The sequence below is a fragment of the Panthera onca genome, chromosome B1, assembly GCF_046562875.1.
Source record: "Panthera onca isolate mPanOnc1 chromosome B1, mPanOnc1 haplotype 2, whole genome shotgun sequence".
NCBI classification, from domain to species: Eukaryota; Metazoa; Chordata; class Mammalia; order Carnivora; family Felidae; genus Panthera; species Panthera onca.
The window spans coordinates 88,611,651-88,633,475 of NC_138342.1; the positions used below are offsets into that span (position 1 = coordinate 88,611,651).

The 21,825-nt window shown below is 34.4% G+C and overlaps 1 protein-coding gene and 1 non-coding gene across 5 annotated transcripts in view; both read right to left on the reverse strand.

Annotated features, from left to right (window-relative positions):
- Window positions 1–21,825, reverse strand: part of TBCK (TBC1 domain containing kinase) — a 225,352-nt gene that overhangs the window by 35,094 nt on the left and 168,433 nt on the right. For all 4 annotated transcript variants that reach the window (XM_078445834.2, XM_078445835.2, XM_078445836.2 and 1 more), the window contains one exon: window positions 5,080–5,255. In XM_078445834.2, coding sequence (XP_078301960.1) covers window positions 5,080–5,255 — 176 coding nt within the window. The remainder of the gene's footprint in view (window positions 1–5,079; window positions 5,256–21,825) is intronic.
- Window positions 8,989–9,120, reverse strand: LOC132693470 (small nucleolar RNA SNORA71). The gene has a single exon (XR_009616838.1). It is a non-coding gene; the product is annotated as a small nucleolar RNA SNORA71 (small nucleolar RNA).

A 21,825-nucleotide genomic window follows, 5' to 3' on the forward strand; every position in this document is an offset into this window, starting at 1 on the left:
AGTAGCATTTCTCAGGGTGCCTGGGTGGCTCAGTCTGTTAAGCATCTGACTTCATCTCAGGTCATGATCTCATGACTTGTGAGTTCCAGCCCCGTGTCAGGCTCTGTGCTGACATCTCAGAGCTTGGAGCCTGCTTCAGATTCTGTCTCTGTCTCTTTCTACCGCTCCTCCGTTCATGCGCTCTCTCTCTCTCTCTTGAATATAAATAAACTTAAAAAATTTTAAAAAATCAGTAGCATTTCTATATACTAGTAACAAAATAGGAGAAAGAGAAATTAAGAAAACAACTTCATTTACAATTGAACCAAAAAAAAATACTTAGGAATAAACTTAAAGAGATGAAAGACCTATACTTTGAAAACCATAAAACACTGATGAAAGAAATTGAAGATGACACAAACACACAGAAAGATATTCCATGCTCATGGATTAAAAGGATTAATATTATTAAAATTTCCATGCTACCTAAAGCAATCTACAGATTCAATGCAATACCTATCAAAATACCAGCAGTGTATTTAACAAAACTTCTGGAAATAATACTAACATTTGTATGGAACCACAGAAGAGTCTGACTAGCCAAAGAAATTCTGAGAAAGAAGAACAAAGCCAGAGGTATCACATCCTAGGTTTTAAGATATACTACAAAGTTGTAGTAATCAAAACAGTGTGGTACTGGCACATAAAAGGATATATAGATAAATGGAACAAAACAGAAAGCCCAGAAATAAACCCATACTTATATAGTCAGTTTATATATGATAAAGAAGGTAAGAATATACAAGAGGCATACAGGCTTCCAGTTATGGAATGAATATATCACGGGAATAAAAGGCAGAGGATTAAAAAAAAGAAGAAATACCCAGAATAATGTTTAACCAAATATCTGGACACCATACCTGGACAAGTCGGCACTTAAAATTGACCATAAATATGATGCTTGATAACATACTGAATAGCTGACTGATTCATTAAAGTAAGAGTTCAACTGGCACGCCACCCTGCCCTCCCCCTCAAAAGTTCACTTTTCCTCGTATTTGTGTCCGTATCTATATAAAGACAACTACTGGCAGATTTGTTTATTAGGGATTAGGCCCCCCTATATAAGGCGCTGAAAGTAATAGCTTAGTTTGTGTGTAAGATTTGAAGGAATGTGTATAGCATCTGAACACATAGTTTAGAATCAATACATGTCTCATTCAGTCATTAATTTATATTCACTCATTTGTCTCAGTCTTGTTTATGCTTAACAGCCCTATGCAGAGACCAAATAGTCACTTGCATAAAATTTAGGAGCATGAGTTTAGCTCTTACTGCCAGTTAGATGGCCTTGGGCAAGTTGCTCAGCCTTTTCAGGCCTCAGTTTCTTCATCAGTAAAACAGACATATTAGCAGAATCTACATCATAAGGCTAGCATCATGCTTGGCACACTGGGAGAGCTCAATTATAGCTGTACATCATTGTAGATTGTAGATTTTCAGAAGTTAGTATCCAAGGAATTGCGGACATGTTACTAACTCTAAAACCACACTGCAGAGATTTCTGACCATCCTATACTTTCTCTTGGCTTCAGTGATTTTACTTCCTCTGACTTAATCTCTTACATTGCTGGTGTTGTTGCTGGTCCAAAATGGCCAAGCATGTTCATACACCAGGGTCAATGCCCCTGTTCTTTCTGCCTAGAACATTCCTCCCCTTTACATCATTTAGCTCTGCTGAAATATTATCTTTTTTGAGAGGTTTTCCATGAGTACTTTACAAAACTGTCATTCACTTTCTCTGCTTTATTTTTATATATAGCATTTATTACTGTTTAAGATCATACGATAGATATACATCTATCTCTCCAATTAAAATGCAGTTTCCATGAGAGAAAGAAACTTGTCATTTTGTTCACCAACAAATCCTCAAACTCTAGTACACTAGCTGCTGACTATCATATACCAAGACACCCAGCAAATATGTGTTGAAGGAACGAATGTTAGATTAGATGAATGCTTGTAGCTCTAAATTCTGATTCTACTGACTTCTTGTAAGTACTGTTTTGCTTCTGATTTTAAAGGTAGAAAGTCACTGGATCACTTACAGAATGTAAAAAGGCTTACATATTGCCAACTGTTTCTTTATATTATAACTTTGAAGAGTAACGGTAGGAGTCTTGTGGCACTGTGTCTTCCACCCTGCTGTTTTCGTTATAAAAGTAGTTTCTGGGTACTTTCTAGGTGCCACACCTGGTGCTGGGGCTGCAAAGATTATAAGGACGTGAGCCCTATCCCTACCTTGCCTCTGTTATCCAGAGATTACTTTTTTGCTGATACACTTTTTGTTTGTACTACTCATTTAGCACTTCATACATAAATGTCCTTACTGTTCATTTATTTTCCACATAAAATATTTTCATGTTTTATATTCTTCATATTAAAAGCAACCTACTGAACAAGAACTATATTTTATGCCATCTTCTTAAAAAAATTATCCATAGTACAGTAGAGAGGAATATTTATTGGTTGCTATTAATGATGACATCTGAAGAAATAAAAAAACACACTCTAATATATTAATTTGAAACACTAAATTTATGAATCTCTTCATTACTATGAAACACACTTTCCCCTAATCTTTGATTCTTTGAGGACAGAATTTAAGATTAATAGAAAAAAAATGTTACTTATTTCCTCATAATGTAATCAAATGGTGTACATCATTAGAGAATATAAAAGGTGTCAGTTTTTTAGCCCTGGAAAGCCGTAGGTAGGAAGTTTAGATACTTCATTGGAAAGGATTTTTAGAACCCACAGCTCTCCACTCTTCACTATATTCTTGATACTTAGAAGAGACCCAATGACACCCAATGACTCTTGAAAAGAGTTTAGCTTGTGGTTCCTCTCAAAGCACTGATTGATACAAAGGTGCCAATAATTGGTATTTAGAGGTGAGACAAAGTAGATATGTGATAAAATAAGAGGATACCAAAAAAACAAAAAACAAAACAAAATAAAAACAACTTAGAAATGTTGTGAAGATAAATAACCCAACTTTAAGAATACTTTGGTTTTAAAACAGGCTTTCAAAAGGGGATTTAGAAAATTTCACAAGTTGGGTCCTTTGGGAGGGTCATAAAAGATGGGTGACTTTATTTTTCTTTCTTTATTCCCTTGGGACCACATCCCCACAAAATGGCACAAAGCAATACTGATTTTTTTCTGTTCAGCCTGCAATTGTAAAGACTAAAACAACAACCCAGGTCTGCCTAGTTGCAACTTTGAGCCACGTATCGCAAGATGACAGAAAGGCATTCCTACATTAGGCAACTCATCCATACTCCTCAGATAACAATGATCAGGCTAGCTGCTCTGCTTTCTGCTGTTCTATTTATATTTATCCTGAAGAAACTAAAGGAGAGTTGCCTATGAGGTTTGAAAAACCTTGGTTTGAATGTCACTTTCATATGGTGTGTACTTTAAAATTTCCAATAGTTATTTAAATTATTTGAAAGGAAGTATCAGAAGAATTGTCTTAATAAGTAGTCTTAAATACAAGCTATTTTCATTATTCTAGTAGTCTTTAAAATAGGGCACAATAATGCTATGTTTAAAAAAATTTTTTAAATGTTTATTTATCTTTGAGAGAGACAGCACAGCAGGGTAAGGGCAGAGACAGAGGGAGACATAGAATCTGAAGCAGGCTCCAGGCTCTAAACTGTCAGCACAGAGCCCGATGCAGGGCTCGAACCCACGAACCATGAGATCATGACCTTAGTCGAAGTCGGACACTTAACTGACTGAGCCACCCAGGCACCCCTAATACTATGCTTTTTGATGGTTTTATGAGAGACTATTGCTACAGGCATAACCAAAAGAAACAAAGTAAAAAGTTAAAAAATTGAATGTATTTTAAACCCTTGACCTAATACATAAGAACTTTTAGAGCAGGAGTCCTTGACCAGTCAGTCAACTGGAATTAAATGCTTCTTTTGGGAATCCACTCACCTACTTTGTGAAGGAACTTCCAGTGTCCTTGAAGACCTAACAACCAGGGACATAAACACTTATACTCTCTCTAAACTTAGTGGTCTTTTCAAATTTATGGAAAATAAAAAGTAGTTAACTTTTCACAAAAAGATGGGGATGTATCATTTGAAATAGCAGGCTCCCAAACTGTATTCTTAGTACTCTAAGATTCTATGGATTGCTTCAAGAGTTCTGCAAATGAACAGTTTAAATTTAATTTTAAAATTTCATTTCAAAAATTGTGATTGAAAATATGCAGATGAAAATATATATGCCAATTTTAGCATATGAGAAGCCACCAATCTGTTAACCTTCATTTTCATATAACTCTCATTTATACTTAGTAAATGGTGTAAATATTAACAAATGAAGAAAATCATTTAAAATTTCTTCATTTTATATATTGAATTTCTAAGAAAGAATTTATTTTAAAAGGGAGTTACCCTGTTAAAAAAGAAGTCTGAAAACCATTTACCTAGATTCTCAAGTACAGAGAAATAAGGGATGCTTCATGAGAATCTGACAGATGAAGACATAAGGAGAAAGATTAAACTGTTACTATTTTGTAACTGTTCATACTTTAATGCCAAGCAAAATCCCAAGAAGTTATGGTACATTTAATAGCAAAATGTCAGTAAAAAAATAATATGTTCTCTAAGACAATATTTTGAAAATTATAATAAATATAAGTTCAATGTTGACATCTGGTAATCTCTCTTTCTAGGCTATGAATACGCCAGCTAAATACTCTTCACCTTTGCCAAAATTTTATCTATAGCAAGAAGGATTCAAATACCCTCAAGAACAGCAATATACACTAGAGAAACACAAAAACAAAGAAAAAAATCCCTGTATTCTGGTGTTGTTTGGAAACTGTTTTAAGGTCATGCAATGTTATAAAATACTATGCAAATCTATTCTGGCATCTAGTTTTGAGAGTTATTTAGCTATTTCAATTCAGAAGAATCCTAGATATGTTCATTGTTTTTACCACATACCCTTTAAATGGAAAGAAAACCTTATGAATGAGGCAGTACCACCCTTTAAAACCACAAGTGTGAAGGATACTCTTCACTGTTCCGGATGTCAACTACCAGGAGCTTTGGTTTACTGGACTTTGTCTTCTTCGTGGGTGTTTTGAAATGGCCTGTCACTGTGAGTTCACACAAGTCAATCAGGTCCTCTGCTGAAATCCTGGGTGATACTTCTGACTTTAGGTCATTTAATGGGATGGATTCTCTTGACTGAAAAAAACATACAAGCAACACAAATTTTGAGAGTATTATAGACAGACAAACTATAGCCAATACAGAATATCTTTAGGCTCTTGATATCAATCACTATAGCACATAGTACAGGAAACTGTATCTCACATTAGTGATCTACTGTGCAACTGTATTCCTTACTATTGAGGTTTACTTACTCATACAGAGAGTAAGCCATTATTCTTTTGCTTCACTACAAGCTCCTGGCTCAAATGTGATAGATAGAGATGAGGCAGATTTTTCCTTATGAGAGCACTGTGTATCTTTGAAGATAGCTCCTTTAAGCACGTTTCACTTTTTTCAAGCATAATTACTATTGTTGTGAATTACATTAATTAAAACTCTGGTGATATAAGAAATTGCATTGTAACTCAGTATAGATACTAATTAAAGAACCTGGTTCTAATATACATATTAGACTTTTGTAACATAATTTATGTTATATATGGATAGTTGAGTAAAATTAGATTCTCAGAGAAGAATGCAGAGCAACATAATGCTTTCTTAGATAGTGAACAAAATTGACAATGCATCTTAATTGTGAAGGAGGTAAAATCAGATTCCAGACAATCAAACTAGTTTTTTGGCCTATGTGACTACTACCTGCTGTAAGACTGATTCAGACCATGGGCTATTTACAATTGTTTTCCAGGTTATTTCATAGGGAGAGGGATTTTCTCCCTACAAAAGGCAATGCAATACAACTTGACTCAATTCAACATAATTTATGGAGCACTAGTAGTCACTCCAGAAAACTTATTTAACATAACTTAGGAATTTAAGAACTTTCAAAATTCACTTGATTGAAACGTAGGGATCGAAAAGAACAGATTTATTTATATGCTTAATAAGTTTTCAAAGCTGAGTCTATTATCTCATGTACTCATTTTCTCTCTTTTTGCAATTCTGTGGGCTACCACACTTAGAATTTCCAATTTAGAATTTCTAGGCAGGAGAGAATAAAGCATATGGATCACTTATCAGACAAACTTTTTAAAAAATCTTTTTTTTTAAGTTTTTATTTGAATTCCATTTAATTCACATACAGTGTAATATCAGTTTCAGGTGTACAATATAGGGATTCAGCACTTCCATACATCACCCCGTGCTCATCACGAGTGCACTCCTTAATCCTCATCACCTATTTCACCCATCCCCACCACTTACCTCCCCTCTGGTAACCATCAGAAAACAAGAGACACTTATTTTCAGTTGTAATTTCAATGTTAGCTCTTATCCCCTGGGTTTCCCTTACTATGCTGTAAATTCTTTAGTGGTAAAGCCCATTTTCTCCCACTTCATTAGCTTTTAAATAGAAATGGAAATTGCTAAGCTTTGTGGGTTTATGGCTCTTAATAAAAAAGAGACATTAGAAATTTTAATTTTTTAATATTATGAATTAAATCTACTTAAACATTCTGAAATTAAAAGTCTTTCAGAAAGATAAAAGAGCTTTAAAATCAGCAAGCCATACAATCAATGCTTCCATATCCTTTTTTGTTAGAGTGCAATCTCAATAGGTATTTTTCACAGCCTTCACATGAAGTTGTACATTATGAAGATAAAGAACTTTTGATTACCCTAGTTCTGCTTTTAGTCATTTAGTGATGAATGCAGCATTTCAAACTGACGTTTTGTCTGAATAAGATGTGCCCTGGCTGATGAAGAAGAGAATTTGACAGAGAATTTGACCAACGTATTCTCCATGAAGAACTGATTGATTGAAGAAAGATTTGACCTTGGCATTGGTTCCAATCAAATGTATCATATATAAGGAGTTTCTCAAAGAGCAATTGCTACGTAAAATGGTTAAAACAGAAGACAGGAATCACTGACAAATTCAGAACTTTCTGAAATTGTGTGAGTGTAAATCAGTGAAGAACTTTAATATGATTCATGCAAGTTCCTCTGCAAATTAATTTTAGGAGATTAGTAAATTAGGGCAAATTAAACTACTTTGCTTTATTTTTTTTTATTTTTTGTTTTTATTTTATTTATTTTTGAGACAGAGAGAGACAGAGCATGAACGCGGGAGGGGCAGAGAGAGAGGGAGACACAGAATCGGAAGCAGGCTCCAGGCTCTGAGCCATCAGTCCAGAGCCCGACGCGGGGCTCGAACTCACGGACCGCGAGATCGTGACCTGAGCCGAAGTTGGCCGCTTAACCGACTGAGCCACCCAGGCGCCCCTAAACTACTTTGCTTTAAAAAGAAAATACTTATAATATTAAAATACAGAATCTAGTTTTTCTTTTATTAAGATAATTTTATATGCAATTTTACTATTCGTTGTACAATTTCTACCTAGAGGTATAAAAATAAAACTTCCTTTGTACAATTTTTCTTTCTCATTTAGTATCATTGATCTTGGCATTTTCCTGTGTGACTGGGTTTCAAATTCATGGCACTTTGTTTATGGATATTGAATAAGAACTTAAGATAACTGTAGAACAACTCTGGAAATATCTATTAGTTTATCATTTCTGCCTGAGAATTTTATATATATATACATATATATATATACATATATATATGTATATATATATATATATATATACATATATATATGTATAACACACACACACACACACACACACACACACACAATGTATATTAAGGTTAGACATCCAAATATCACAAGCCAATTTGAGAACTACTTCTTTAAAAAAATTCATATTTTGTAGTCAACCTAGGGTCAGAATTTTTTTTCAAGTCTGTAAAGTTTATTGAATGTTTAGGTGGAGAGGAAAAGCAATGAGCAGCTGCAATTCAAGAGAAAAATTCTTGGTCATTCAAGTCATTCTAGGTATAGCAGAGGGACATGGAACAGGCCTTCCCTGTTTATGGCCTCTCTGGTTATTGTTGTCAAGACTCAGAGCCAGCTGAAGTGGACACTGGCCCCAGCCCCAGGTCTTCCCCTCTGATCTCCTGTGTGAAGAGTTGATCCATGATACTCTGAGTGGACAGCGGGAGGCACTCTGGGGATGCTTCATGTGTGGACTCCTTCTCTAATCTCTGGCCCTCTGGTGTCCACAAACAACACCAAAAGAATCTTGGAGAGAAGTATTAGCAAATCCAAGGGCTAATGACTCATGGCTTTGGGACTTACTTCAATAGTTTCTGGAACTAGGGCTGACCTCAGCACCCCATGGCCTAGTGCTTGGCTGATAAGATGACACCTCTTGTGGAGCCTCAGCACATGCAGACCTGCCTGAGACCTCCTGATCCAGGTTCTCCCTGAGGTCGCCTCTCACATACATAGAACAGCAGTCAAGAGACACTCCTATAGAGGACAAGAAGCACTTGGCACTGCTTACATGTCCAAGAAACTGCTATGCTCATCAACAGGAAAACATTGGAAAAATCTAGGTCTTAGGAGTTGAATGCACTGAAAGCCTGCCTCCCTCCATCTACCTTATGTTTGGTCACCTCAGGCTGTCCTGTTTTAGAACCTCTGAACATAAAGAAAACCTTGCAACTTTTCCTTTGCAATGACCTGGACATAGGCAGCCTGTAATCACTTCAAATGCAGGGGCAGAATAGGATACAGGGCTGCCAAAATTAGAGACCAGTGTCAGAAGACCACAGCTGTGGCTCCACACCAACTCAGTCATTCACTGAGGCAGGACCCACTCTCGTTCTCCCTTTTTAGAGATGCACAGAAACCACACTGAGTCAGGCACAGAGAGCGTGTGGTAAGGTAGTGGGGAGAAGTGTGGGAAAGCTCCAGAGTTTGGAAGGGACAGGAGTGGACCCTCCAAACATGGGGAAGTGCTTTCAGCAACTCCTCTCCCTGAACTATATCAATGAGCAGGACACAGACCATGATCACTTTCGAATGCAGGTGGACTCCATTTATTTAGTAGTGTTACTGAAAAAAAATCATCTTTCAGTAGAATGGTCTGAAATGACTAGCTGGACATATTAGTGATAATCCTAACCAAGCAAGGAAAAACCTAAACCTGGTTACAAGACAGGCATTTTGCTGTGTACATTAAACTACTGGGCAAATGACTCTGTGATGATACCTGAGAGTCTGAAATGGTAGACTTTTAATGAGAGTATGTCTGTATATCTTTATGTTGAGTATGTAACCAGGAACCATAAAAGTATAGTTGTATACACTTATGTTTTATATGTAAGGGCTCTTAATTATAAAGGCATTTTAATTCTGAGAATACAGGGCTGGTATCTAGAACACTTTTCCCATATTTCCTGTCATGGATCCTGGCACTAACTTTAACCTGGTTATCAAGAGAGAAATCTGGAAATAATCATAGACACTTTGTTTTTCCTTATTCCTCATTCCCATCTAACATATCCCCAAGTTCCACCAAAAAGCCTCTTGAATATGTTCCCTGATTCACTGCCCTATCTCAAGGCTTCATCATCTCTTACATGGACTATGGATGTTGTTTGCCTCTCTTTTTCTCTCTCTCCCCTTTTCTCTGCTTCCCTGTTCACCTACAATCATTCCTTTTAATCCATCTTCCAAATATGATTTGAGTTAAAAATAAAAATCTGATCATATAACTTTTATAATTAAAAATACCTCAATGACTTCTAACCACTGATAGAATGAAGTCAGAATTCCTCAGCATAGCATAGAAAGCCCTTTATGAATTAATCCCTGTCTACAGGGAGGAGACCACAGACTTTGGAGTCAGACTATCTGGATTCAAATCTTGGTCATCTTACTTATCAGTATATGACTTTGGGTGTGATATATAACCTCTCTGCCCAGTTGTTTCATCTATAAAGTGGGGAAAAATGTGCCAAACACATTTTTTCCTCAAACAATTCTGTCTCATTCTCAAAGGGAATCCATATAATAACTGTTCCAAGGCAAAGGAAACACTGAAGTGCCCGAGGGCATTTTATGAAGCTACCTTAAACTAATACTTAAATCTGACAAAGATAGCACTAAATGTACACACACACACACACACACACACACAATACTTCTTAAAAATAAAGATTTTTTTAAAATCTCAAAACTATAAAACTGAATGCAGTTACCAACTTGAAAGAATGACATACTATACAACCAAGTAGGGGCATATTCCAGTAAGAATGGTTCAACCTTAGGACAATTTTTAAAATAATCCATCACCTTTAATTAGTCAAAGGACATAAAGTATGTAACATCACTATAATTGACATAAAGCCATATGTGATAAAACTCAGCATTTATTCTCAACTTTTGAAAAAAAGAAACTCATGGTAAATATGTATCAGAAAGAATGTTAATTAGGTGATGAAAGATGTTCTTCATTGCAAATATTTGACATTCTATTTAATGATGAACCACAGAGGCAGACTTATTAAAATATAGCTATCAGGCTTATTATTTATTATTTTTATAGAAGTTGCTATTGAGACACTAAGAAAAATAAATAAGGGGTACAAATATTGGAAAAGAAGAAATAAATTATTTTTATTTTTGGTGATACAATAGTCTTCTTAGAAATTCAGAATAATTAAAGGAAACTCTAATAAAATTGGTAAGAGTTTGGTGAGGGTTTAGTTACAATATACATACCATGAAATCATTACATGGCAGCAGAAGTGAGTCAGAAAACATAATGAGCAAAAGTTTTCATTCGCAATATCAAAATATTTCTCCAAAATAAAACATTTAGAAATAAGTAGATTACATTTAAAGAAAATAAAAGTTTTGTGGTGGGCATTTGAAAAAACTGGCAGATATAAGATGCTATCTGGAAAGAAACAGTCAATATTATAAGACCTTTATTTTTCTTCAGAGCAATGTATTAATATATGACAATTTTATCAAACTCCTAAATAGGATCTTTTTTTTCCAATTTTGAAATGTAAATTCTAAAATTTATTTGACAGACCAAATAGGTGACAATGTCAAGAAAATGTTGAAAAATAATAAAATACATTGTTATGTATTAAAACTGTACAAAATTAATAGTATGGTGTTGCACCAGAATAGACCAAAAGATTAACAGGACATAATACGGTAACAGGAATAGGCTCAAAGACGCGTTAAGTATTTGCTAAAAGAACAGGATGCCATGTCAATCACTGGGGCAAGGATGTATTATTTACAACACAGTGTTGGCATAACTTACTAACTGGATGAAAATAAAGTTATGTTTTTATCTTATACTATATAGCAAAATGACTAATAGGTGGAATAAATAATTATGTATAAAGTGGAATCACAATAGGATGAGAAAAGTATTGACGATGAGAAATAGTTATAAGCATATAGCAAAGGCTGAGCTCTTAAAGAAGGATGATATATGTCAAAAAAAATTAATATGTCTTTAATATACAAAGAGCTATTTTAAATAAATAAATCAATAAGAACAAAAATCTGCTTATTTGAAAAAGGAGCAGAGATATATACATATAGTGACAAAAGAAATATAAATAGGTAATAACAAAAAAATTTACCTCACTAATTTCAGAAATACAAAAATGGATTCACAATCAGAAGTGCAAAAAGTAGGGGTAAGTGTTCTGGATATCTTCTGTTTGCCCCTCCAGATTCACTACCCACTGGTTTCTACTTTGCTGTCTGCTCTGGTAAGTAACCCATTTGGACTACATCAAGACGGACCCAGCTCCTCCGGCGTTTAAGCGAGTACAAACGACAGGACAGTGAGGTCAGGATATTTATTCCTCTGATTCCCTACTTGAGAATTTACCTTGGCCTGGCTATGTCTGTTGACCAAAGGTCACTGTTCCTCTCAAGATTACAACATCTCCTCGAGGTTATTGTAAAAATTAAATTAAGCAACATAAGGTCACGATCTCACGGGTCATGAGTTCGAGCCCAGTGTCGGGCTCTGTGCTGACAGCTCAGAGCCTGGAGCCTGCTTTGGATTCTATGTCTCCTTCTCTCTGCCCCTCCCCCACTTGTGCTCTCCCTCTCTCTCTCTCTCTAAAATAAATAAACGTTAAACAAATAAAAAAAATACCATTCATCCATTAAAATCATGTTTTAGAAAAATTGTTCAGAGAGGAAATTTTCAGGATAGATTACCAAGGGAAAAAGGCCCTACAAATGATAAGTTCACAATGACACCAGTTTGGGAGACACTGTAAAAGTGGTTATCTGTGAGTTAGTGAAACTCATTTTACTTTTTCTCTTAATGCTCTTCTGTGATTAAGTTTTATTAAGTATGAGATACTTAAAATTTTTAAATTTAGAAAAATATGAGATTTGTTTTCATACAGCATTATTATATAACTTTCTTAAGTTCTTTATAACTATGAATATAAGCTGTCTGAAAGCAATTCTTATCAAATATTTATAGCACTGTAAAAAGGCTTATAAATGAGAACTTATGGCTATATTCACCATTATAGGTAATCATATCTGGCAGTGAAGAACATGTAGATATGTTAAAGAAAAACAATAAAGTCACTATTACTCTTAAAATCAGATAAAATTTTTAAAAAATGATAAAAAAGAGATCAGCAAGTAGGACAGGCTTTCATGCATTCAATTTGGAAAGGAGACATGCAAAAATTAATATAGACAATTAGATAAAAAGTGTTTGTGTTTCACCAGAAGATTTCATTGGTTAAGGACTACTCTGGCTTTTGTATGAATAGATATTTGAATAAACTAATGTTTATCTAATTCTTCATCAAATGTATGAAGAATTTTGAGAAAAGGGTCTATTGGCCACATGGAAGAATTATATAATATGCTTTTCCAAATATGTACCAACATAAATGTAAATTACATTATCACTAAATAATTACAATATATTTCCTAGTTTAACATAAGATAGTGCAAATTATTTAACAGACTGCTGCCTAAAAGGCTGATATTTTTCCTAGTAACAATTTTATTTCCTTTCAGAATAATTTATTTTGATTCTATATTCAGAAACAAGTCCATATGTGATCATACTTATAATGTATATTAGAAGATTAATAATAAAAATAACTCTTATAGAAGGAAGCAGTTTTCATTTATAATGCTGTGTGTGTGTGTGTGTGTGTGTGTGTGTGTGTGTGTGTGTGTGTTTAGGGGGAAGGTGAGAGAAAGAGAAAATCTTAATATGAAAAATTAGCCTCTCAGGGCACCTGTGTGGCTCAATCAGTTAAGCATCTGATTTCAGCTCAGGTAATGATCTCAGAGGTTTTGAGTTCAAGCTTCGTATCAGGCTGTCTGCTGTCAGCACAGAGCTCACTTCAGATCCTCTGTCTCCCTTTCTCTCTGTCCCTACTCTGATCACATTCTCTTTCTCTCTCTCAAAAACAAATAAACATTAAAAAAAATTAGCTTCTCTAAGGCCATTTGGAAAGTAAGTATTCCAAAAGCTACTTACTGTACCTGGGTAACAAATGAGGCCAGTAGTGCTGCTCTCAGGGGATATGTGATAGAGTTGATAGTTTCTTGAAGCTTTTAAGAGTTTTTGTCAGGGACAGGACGACCTTAGACTGGCTACAGTCCCAGTTCTTTGAGTCAATCTAGAGTCTCTTCACTTTGAAAGCCAAGTAACATTTATTAAATGTCTACTTTGTGATTCAAGAACTTAAAATAAGACAGCATAGAAAGTGACATACATTGTATATATTTCCTATAGAGAGATCAATCTGAATGTTGAGCAAAAAAATTCTTTGAAAAGACTATTAAATCTGAACAATTGGAATTGGAATAGTAACTGGAATACTAAAATAATCTTCTAAAAGAAAGGTGGAAATATGAATCAAAGTAGGAAGAGTATACTTATGAGGCAAGGAACATCACAAGTTAACCATGTTATTTAATAATTCATATTTCAACACAATAAAAATATACTTTTTCTTGAGGACAACTTGTAAAAGCAAAAGTCTACTCAAATTTTTTGTTTCTTTTTCCCCAAGTGACATATAATGTTTCTAGGAGAGAGACTGGATCGATATAAACATGCTGATGACAACACAGAGCCAAGTACCTCAATAGCTTAAATTTATTATATTTCTTTTTTTATCTCCCATAGCAAGTATAATAGGGCACTGCCCAGCAAAGGTGCTAAGATATTTGATAAATAATTGCATGAATGTGTAACAGGATACGGAGTGATGTTGTCCCTTTGTTGAAACAAAGAGGCTCTAAAATGCTATCAAATAACAGAAGCCAGCAACAAAAGCCACCACCACTTCCCCTAGGGCTAACTGAAGAGGAACAGAAAGTGACTTTATGATTTCAAACTATCACCCCAGCAACCCCTTTCCTCCCAGCCTATATAAGGAGATTTAGTTTGGGGAGGACTCAACTTTGTGGAGAGCGCAGTGTTTAAGATCAGATGCACTTCCCTTCCCAACCCACAGGGTAGTGGGGTGGGTGTTTCCGGACATTCAAACCCACCCCCTCACAAAGCAAACGAGGGCAAGTGCCAATGACAATCATTTGTTAAGATTTGGGCAGACCTGCGAGAAGAGGTGGCTGACATTCTGTTTTATAGAAGAAGGTCTGCTTACACAGAAGACTTATTAATCTGGCCTCTCTGAGCAGGCAAGAAGTAGGGAAACATGGCAGTGCTAAGAGGAAGGGTAGTAGACATCTTTCCTGACCTTAATTCTTAAGCTGTATACTAAGAATGACACTTGCCTTATTTACTTCACTAATATACTGTAAGAATCAATCAGTATAAAAGACATAAAAATATTTGTTGGACTGTAGATCTTTATATAAAATAAGTTGTTATTAAAAATTGGATCCCAAATGAAGCAGCTTAAATTTCATGGTAAAGTAGTCTTGTTATTGTGTAATTTTGAATAAATCATCAATTAACAAATATTTAACTAGCCTGTTCTGGCCATCTTGAGAGAGATAAAGTATCATTTCCACCTCAGAGAGCCTATGGTTTGGCTGGAAAGGCAAGACTGACATAAATGAAGCAGTAAAACTATACAATGACAGGAAACATTTATAGTGCTTACTATATGTTAGTCACTGTGATAAACACTTGACATACATGAACTCACTTAAATCTTGCAACAATCCTATGAGATAGGTTTTATTATTTTGTTCATTTTATATATGAGGAAATTGGGGCACAGATAAGTCAAATAATCAGTAAGTAATACATAATCAGTAAATAACAGACAGAATTCAAATTGGATCAGCCTGGCTCTGGAGTTTGAGCTCTTAAACACATTATTACACTATGTCTCTTATAAGATTCCATGTATGAAATCACAGGTACATAGTATGAGAATTCAGAGAAAGGAAGAAACACAATATGGGCAGGAGTAGTTAGCAAAATATAGGTGGAGTAAGTAGGACTTGAGTTAGGAAAAATCAGTAGGGTTTAGATAAGTAGAAGAGAGAAAGAAGAGTGTGAATAAGTGCATAACTGTAAGAGTTCTGAAATGTGAATGAAAAAGGAAATGTTCCATAATTACTGAGCACCTACTAGGTACCATGCATTGTGCTTGGGATACATTAATGAACAAAACAAAGATACTTGTTCTTGCAGAACTTATACTCAATAGGTGCAGAACTTATACTCAATAGACGATGAACAGACTAGTCTTACTGAGCTGAGCATCCACTCTGGCAATTAGAGGGAAACTATTGATTAGGTAGGTAAGAGACAGATGATGAGGGCTCTGAAAGATGAAGAAGCTTGAGGATATAATGATGAGGAGGTAAGTGCTGTAGGATTTTTGGAGGAATGTGTCACATGTTAACAACAAGATCTTAGGAAGACTAATTTGGCTTTGTATTGAAGGATGAAATAGAGATGGGAAAAATGATAGGGAGAGTCTTGGTAGAAAGTGAATTTTATGATCTAGATTAAATGATGACATTGGAAACTGAGAGTTTTGTTTTCTTCACTATTCTTTTTTTTCCTTCAGTCTTTCCCTTTCCACTACTTTTTCTTAGTCTACAAATACATCCATTTTTCTTCCAATCCACAGTGAAAGATACATTAAAACAACAAATAATAAATAATAAAATTATTCTCCAAGGGGCGAATCCTTGTCTAGCTACTATCCCTTTATCTCCTTTTCATCTCTACTTTTTCCTTCCCATTCATTCCTGAATTCGCTGAAACTTGGTTTCTGTAAGGAGACAGAAGAAATGGCTCATTTGTCCAGGAGAAAGTGGACAATTGGGAACACTTCCTTGAAAATGTAACATTTGAGTTGAGAATAAAAGGATAAACAGGAGGTGGCCAAGTAAAGAACTGGGGGTTTTCATGCATATTGTGTATAAGGCAATTTTGTCACACACAGTGGAAAGGTGTTTTGATTCTACTTCTCTAAGGTTTTGGTTCTACGTCCTGGAGATATGCTGAATAAAGCCTGTCTCATTTAAAATCCACTTTTTTTCTTCAATTCAGCCTGGTATGAATGGGGCAGAAATTTCAGTCGGGATGCTACACTCATTTTGAAAGAATTTTCAAATTTAGTTCACAAGTTGAGTTCACAAGTATCTAGCCTGAATTTATCAGGTTTACAGTCCCTACCCCATACTGATAATGGTCTCTTCCAATATGCCATGAGCTCCTTGTAAGCAGGGACCAAGACTTGTTTTTACACTTCCACTGCTTAGCCGAGAGCCTAGAATTCAGTGGCTATTCAGTAAAATTGGGTATATTAATGAAAGGGTAAAGGAAGAAAAGAAGACATATGAAAAGCACTGTAAGAAAATATATGGAAGATAAAGGACAGGGATGAGTAAATGATGGCTCTGAAGTTTTGCACACGGTGGTTAGGGGAAATGATGGTAACAGTGGCAAGCAATAAATAAGGGTAAGAAAAGTTCAGATTTGGATTTGTGAAATTGAGGTTGTGGAGGGTCTATAAGATGAAGGGCTGAGAATGCAGTTAGAGACAGACACTGGTATTTGAGAGAAGTCATGGCTAGAGTCATACTTTTGGAGTTATCAGCATAAAAATTACAGTTTAAGTCATGAGAAAAGATAAACAATTTGAAGAAAAAGGAAAAAAAAACATGGCAAGAAAAAATCCCTAGTTTTGGTAGGCACATCTATACACTGCTGAGAAATTAAAATTAAATCATATAAACTATTAATAAGGCTTGGAAATATATAAAGTTGAGATTTTTTTAAGGGTAATACCCATCAATTCTCATTATTTGGTATGTCTACAACAAATAGACTGCTTGCTTTCTTAGGATTAGATATTTTAAACTCATGTATGAAAAGGGACAGACTTTTACAAATGCCACAGACAGACCTTAACTATCATTCTCCAAGGAATTTAACAAAGAAAAATTACCTTCAAAAACCTTATCAACTCACAAAGATATTTTTATCCATATATTTAAAATCATACATTGTTTCTGTAGCATTCTGGTGTTTTCATTTCTCCCTCATGTTTTTAGAGAGAAAAGGGAGAGGTTACTATTTCTAAGATACAGAAATACAGCATCTGAAATGGAGTTTGAAATAAAACTGTCATGCTCTGGAAGCTGCATAATATAGCTCTCATACTAGACAGAACATTTTTCTCCCTCAAATAAAAGAGAGATAATGTATATGAATATGAAACACAAAGAAGAATGGAGATTTTTTTTCAGTGATTAGGGATTTTATGCTAAAATTTTCCAAGATGTGCTCCTGAAAAATTGTGTAGAAGCTAAATTTCTGTAAAGAGAGCAAAATTTTCCCTCTAATATACAATATCATTTTGGAGATATTTCACCTCTCTGGCCCTCAATTTTCTCATGTATAAAATAAAGGGACCAGAGTAGATGTCTTATGTTTCTTTTAGCTCTAGAATTCTCCGATCTTATTTCTGATAGATTTTCAACTGGCAATACGTCCCCAAACTCTTGCTTACTTCCTGGAACAAAAGTAAGACTGTAAGTAATACTTAATGACACCAGAGGAGTTTCTACTTAAAGAGATTCAGGAATGATTCTAGTTGTGAGGGTTGGTAAAGCGTTGTTCATATAGCAAGACATGCTTATGTTAACTTAGATCAGTAGGAATTTATGCATTTCATAGGAAATATGGGAAATATTTCATAGTTCACATTGGTTGAAGTGAGGGCAGAAGAGACGGAAGTTACAGTAACAGAAGAATTCTGATATCAGTGGTTTATAGGGCAAAAACAAGGTAATGTGGCAATGTGTGAGGGATGGTGGTGCTGGTGCTATTGTTTATAAGTTTCTAAAAGCTTCTGGATATAATTTTCAAAATAAAACCAGAACCTGGTGAATTTCCTAGGCTGAGGTAAACAGGATGAAAGTTAAACATGACAGTGGCTCCACTCAGCTGAACTAAAGGGGGAACTTGTGACACCTTCTTTCTGGAAGTGATAAAGCTACTATTCTACATAAGATATTAAAGTCAGCTTTCAGTGGTAGCAGAAATTCAGGGAGTAGAGCCAGCTGGTGACTAGAAGGTCACAGTATTTTAGGTGAGTCAATAGGTATTTTCATCTCAAACTCTGATTTCAAGGTAGCCTTCATTTGAACTGGACTGCTGACTTCATTACCCTTCTTTCTCACTCTTACCCTTTTCCTTATACACTGAAGTGATTAACACTGCTATTTTTGCTCAGTGTTCCTTGTGACTTGGGAAATTCACCCATCATTCCTCTCACCAACCAAAGGATGTCAAATAAATGACCCAAACATTCTCTGGCTGGAGCCTTCAGTAAATCCCTGTGGAAGAAAGTCTGGAGATCTGCCTCTCTTATCCGTATTGCCATGCCAAGGACAAGGTAAATGAGCTCTCCAAAGTGCTTGCGGTATTAACTGTTCTTATCATGATTAATATCTGGTGGAATGTTCAGCTAATATCATGCATCAGCCAACCATTTTTACCTTAATGTAATTGAGATGTCCCAAGGGAAGGGAAATTCAAAGTTTCCCCTGTGAAACAGAGGACTTAAAAATCTTATGATGAAGGAAGGATACTCAATTGTCTCTAATCTCAAACTATTTAATACCACAAACCATCCCAGACAATTCTTATGAGAATATATATATAGGAATATCAATGCCCATAATGTACTTAGCTGTATTTCAAACTTCCTTCAATAAATGAAGGGATTCTGATTTTAATGACATTAGGAAGTTTACATACATGTCACAACCAACCTAAAGCCAGGGATCATGGAGACAGACTTTAGGTTTATAATACATTACTTATGATGGAATATGAATTGATAAATCTGAATGGATCCTTTCCATAATGTCAAATTGGCTAGAGCCCATTTTTTTTTCATGTTTTCTGATTGAAGATAAAAGCGTTTCAGGGGTAAACTAATTTTTTTCAATTCATTTAAGATCTGACTAGAGTTCTAGACCCTAGATTCTGAAACATAAATTGGGTATAAACAAGCAGAATTTTTATAAGAAAGTCTAATAAATTATTTGATGTAGAAAATGTCCGTATAAATATAACAAAAGTCTGTTAAATGTAACAGCAATTACAGCTAACTAAAATTACCAGCAATAATGCAATTAATTACTGCAATATTTATTCTAGATATAGTCTATTTTAAAGTTGTTCAATTAAAAAAGTCTTCATAGCCTCCTTTTGGCTTAAATAACATGATGTTCAGCTAAAAAGTTAACTAAGAAAAGGAAAATATTCAATAAAAGGAGTTATAGGCAATATATCTTGTGGTGAAGTAAATTTTAAAAAACTATAATGACTATCAATGTACAGATATATTTCAACAATTATATACCCTGTTAATTTTTTTTCTTTGGCATTTCTGGCCACATTGACATACATGTGAACGTGTTTTAAAGTATTTTTAATAGAAAAATGAATATTCTATTGCAAAGCCAAATGATAAGTTTATCATTAAAACACATGAGGCTACTTTAACTAAAATGATGCTAATGCTACAAATGGCAAGAATACCATATAGAATCAAGATTTAACCAACAAATGACAAGTGGACATACAAATACACAAGTTGACACTAGTCTCTCAGGAAAGGTAATTTAAAATTATTTATTGTTCCTTTCTAGTCAAACAAGATACAAATAATTTCTTGGTATTTTATATTTAACTAAAATTTATTTTTTTTAGCTTTGGCTAGCAAATTTTCAGTAATGTTTCACTGCTCTTCAAATCTAGTCAATTTCTTTTTTTCTTATTTTCTCTCAAAATCATAGGACTTCCCATTCCATGACTTCTTACAGTAAATCATCTAATGGTGAGCTAACTCTCGTTTAAACTAAAGGTTTGGCAGTGTCTGAAAGGACTGATACTTTCTACATAAGTAGAAATTAGAACAGACCCTAGACTTAAAGTGGGCTCTAAAAGCTGAAATATAATAAAAAGACAAAGTTCAGGAGTCAATAGTCATTGCCTATCTTTGCTTCCTATGAATATCAGAACATGTTGAAAGACATTTGACAATATATTTAAGAAGTCATAATGCATACTTTCATACATGATGAAATTTACTTCTCAAGACAAAACATAGTGAAATATTAGAAAACACTGCCATTAAATCTAGGTGTAAGATAAAAATATCCACTATTATCACTGTTACTCAACACTGCTCTGGAGAATTAGATGAAGTAATTAATAGAAAGATATAAGATGTATAAAATTGGGAGGAAGGCAAAATTATCATAATTTGCAGACGATATATAACTGGAAAATCTGACTCCACTGAAAACTATTACAACGAGAGAACATTAATATGTCAAATGATGATGATAATGAAAATTTATAGGTGCTTACTATGTACAGCAGTGTAGTACATATATTAACTCATTTAATCCTCTCAATAATTCTATATAATATTATCATCTCTATTTTATGGTCAATAAGGACATAGGTCACACAGCTTGTATGGCATAGGTGGGATTCAAAAACATGAGCCTGTATTCTTAATTGCTATGCAAAACTATTTACAAAATCAAATGGTTTGTAAAATCAAATATCACAATTATAATAGATAATCCTATCAAAAAATATGCAAGAAAACTTTAAAATGCCACAGAGGACCTTAACAAGAAGATAGGAAGATATACCTTGTTTTTGGAAAAAATAAAACTCAGTATCATATGTCAATTTTTCATACTTATTTGTAGATTTAATTCAATCACAATACAAATATGATTTTTTTCAGGAGAGGGAGGAAAAAACCAAGCCAATTCTACTATTCATGTAGAAACAGTGGCGAATGTGTGATATAATTATAATTTTAATAACCTCTTGGTACTGGAAAATAAATAACCAGAATGAGTTGAATATAATTGAAAAAAGAATTCAGAAATAGACATAAATACATGTGAGAATCCATTTTACCATAAGTGGGTGCTAATTGGAACTATTTAGTTTATTTAAGTAAATAAACATGTTACTAAACTTAAACTTAATTCAAATATCTATTTGATAAACATAAAAGTTTAAAATCTATTAAATCAAGTCTGTCAGGACTCTAGTTATGTACTCTTTGCCAAGTGTTCATTTTATTTAATTTCTGTAGGATTTCTAAACAATAATCTATAATTCAGTTACATGTTTTCTGGAATAATACCGGCTTAACAAGGGTTTTTAGTTGCTCATTTTGGCTTTGGGGGGAATGAAGAAAGAATGAACCTTTAGCATTGATTCTCTA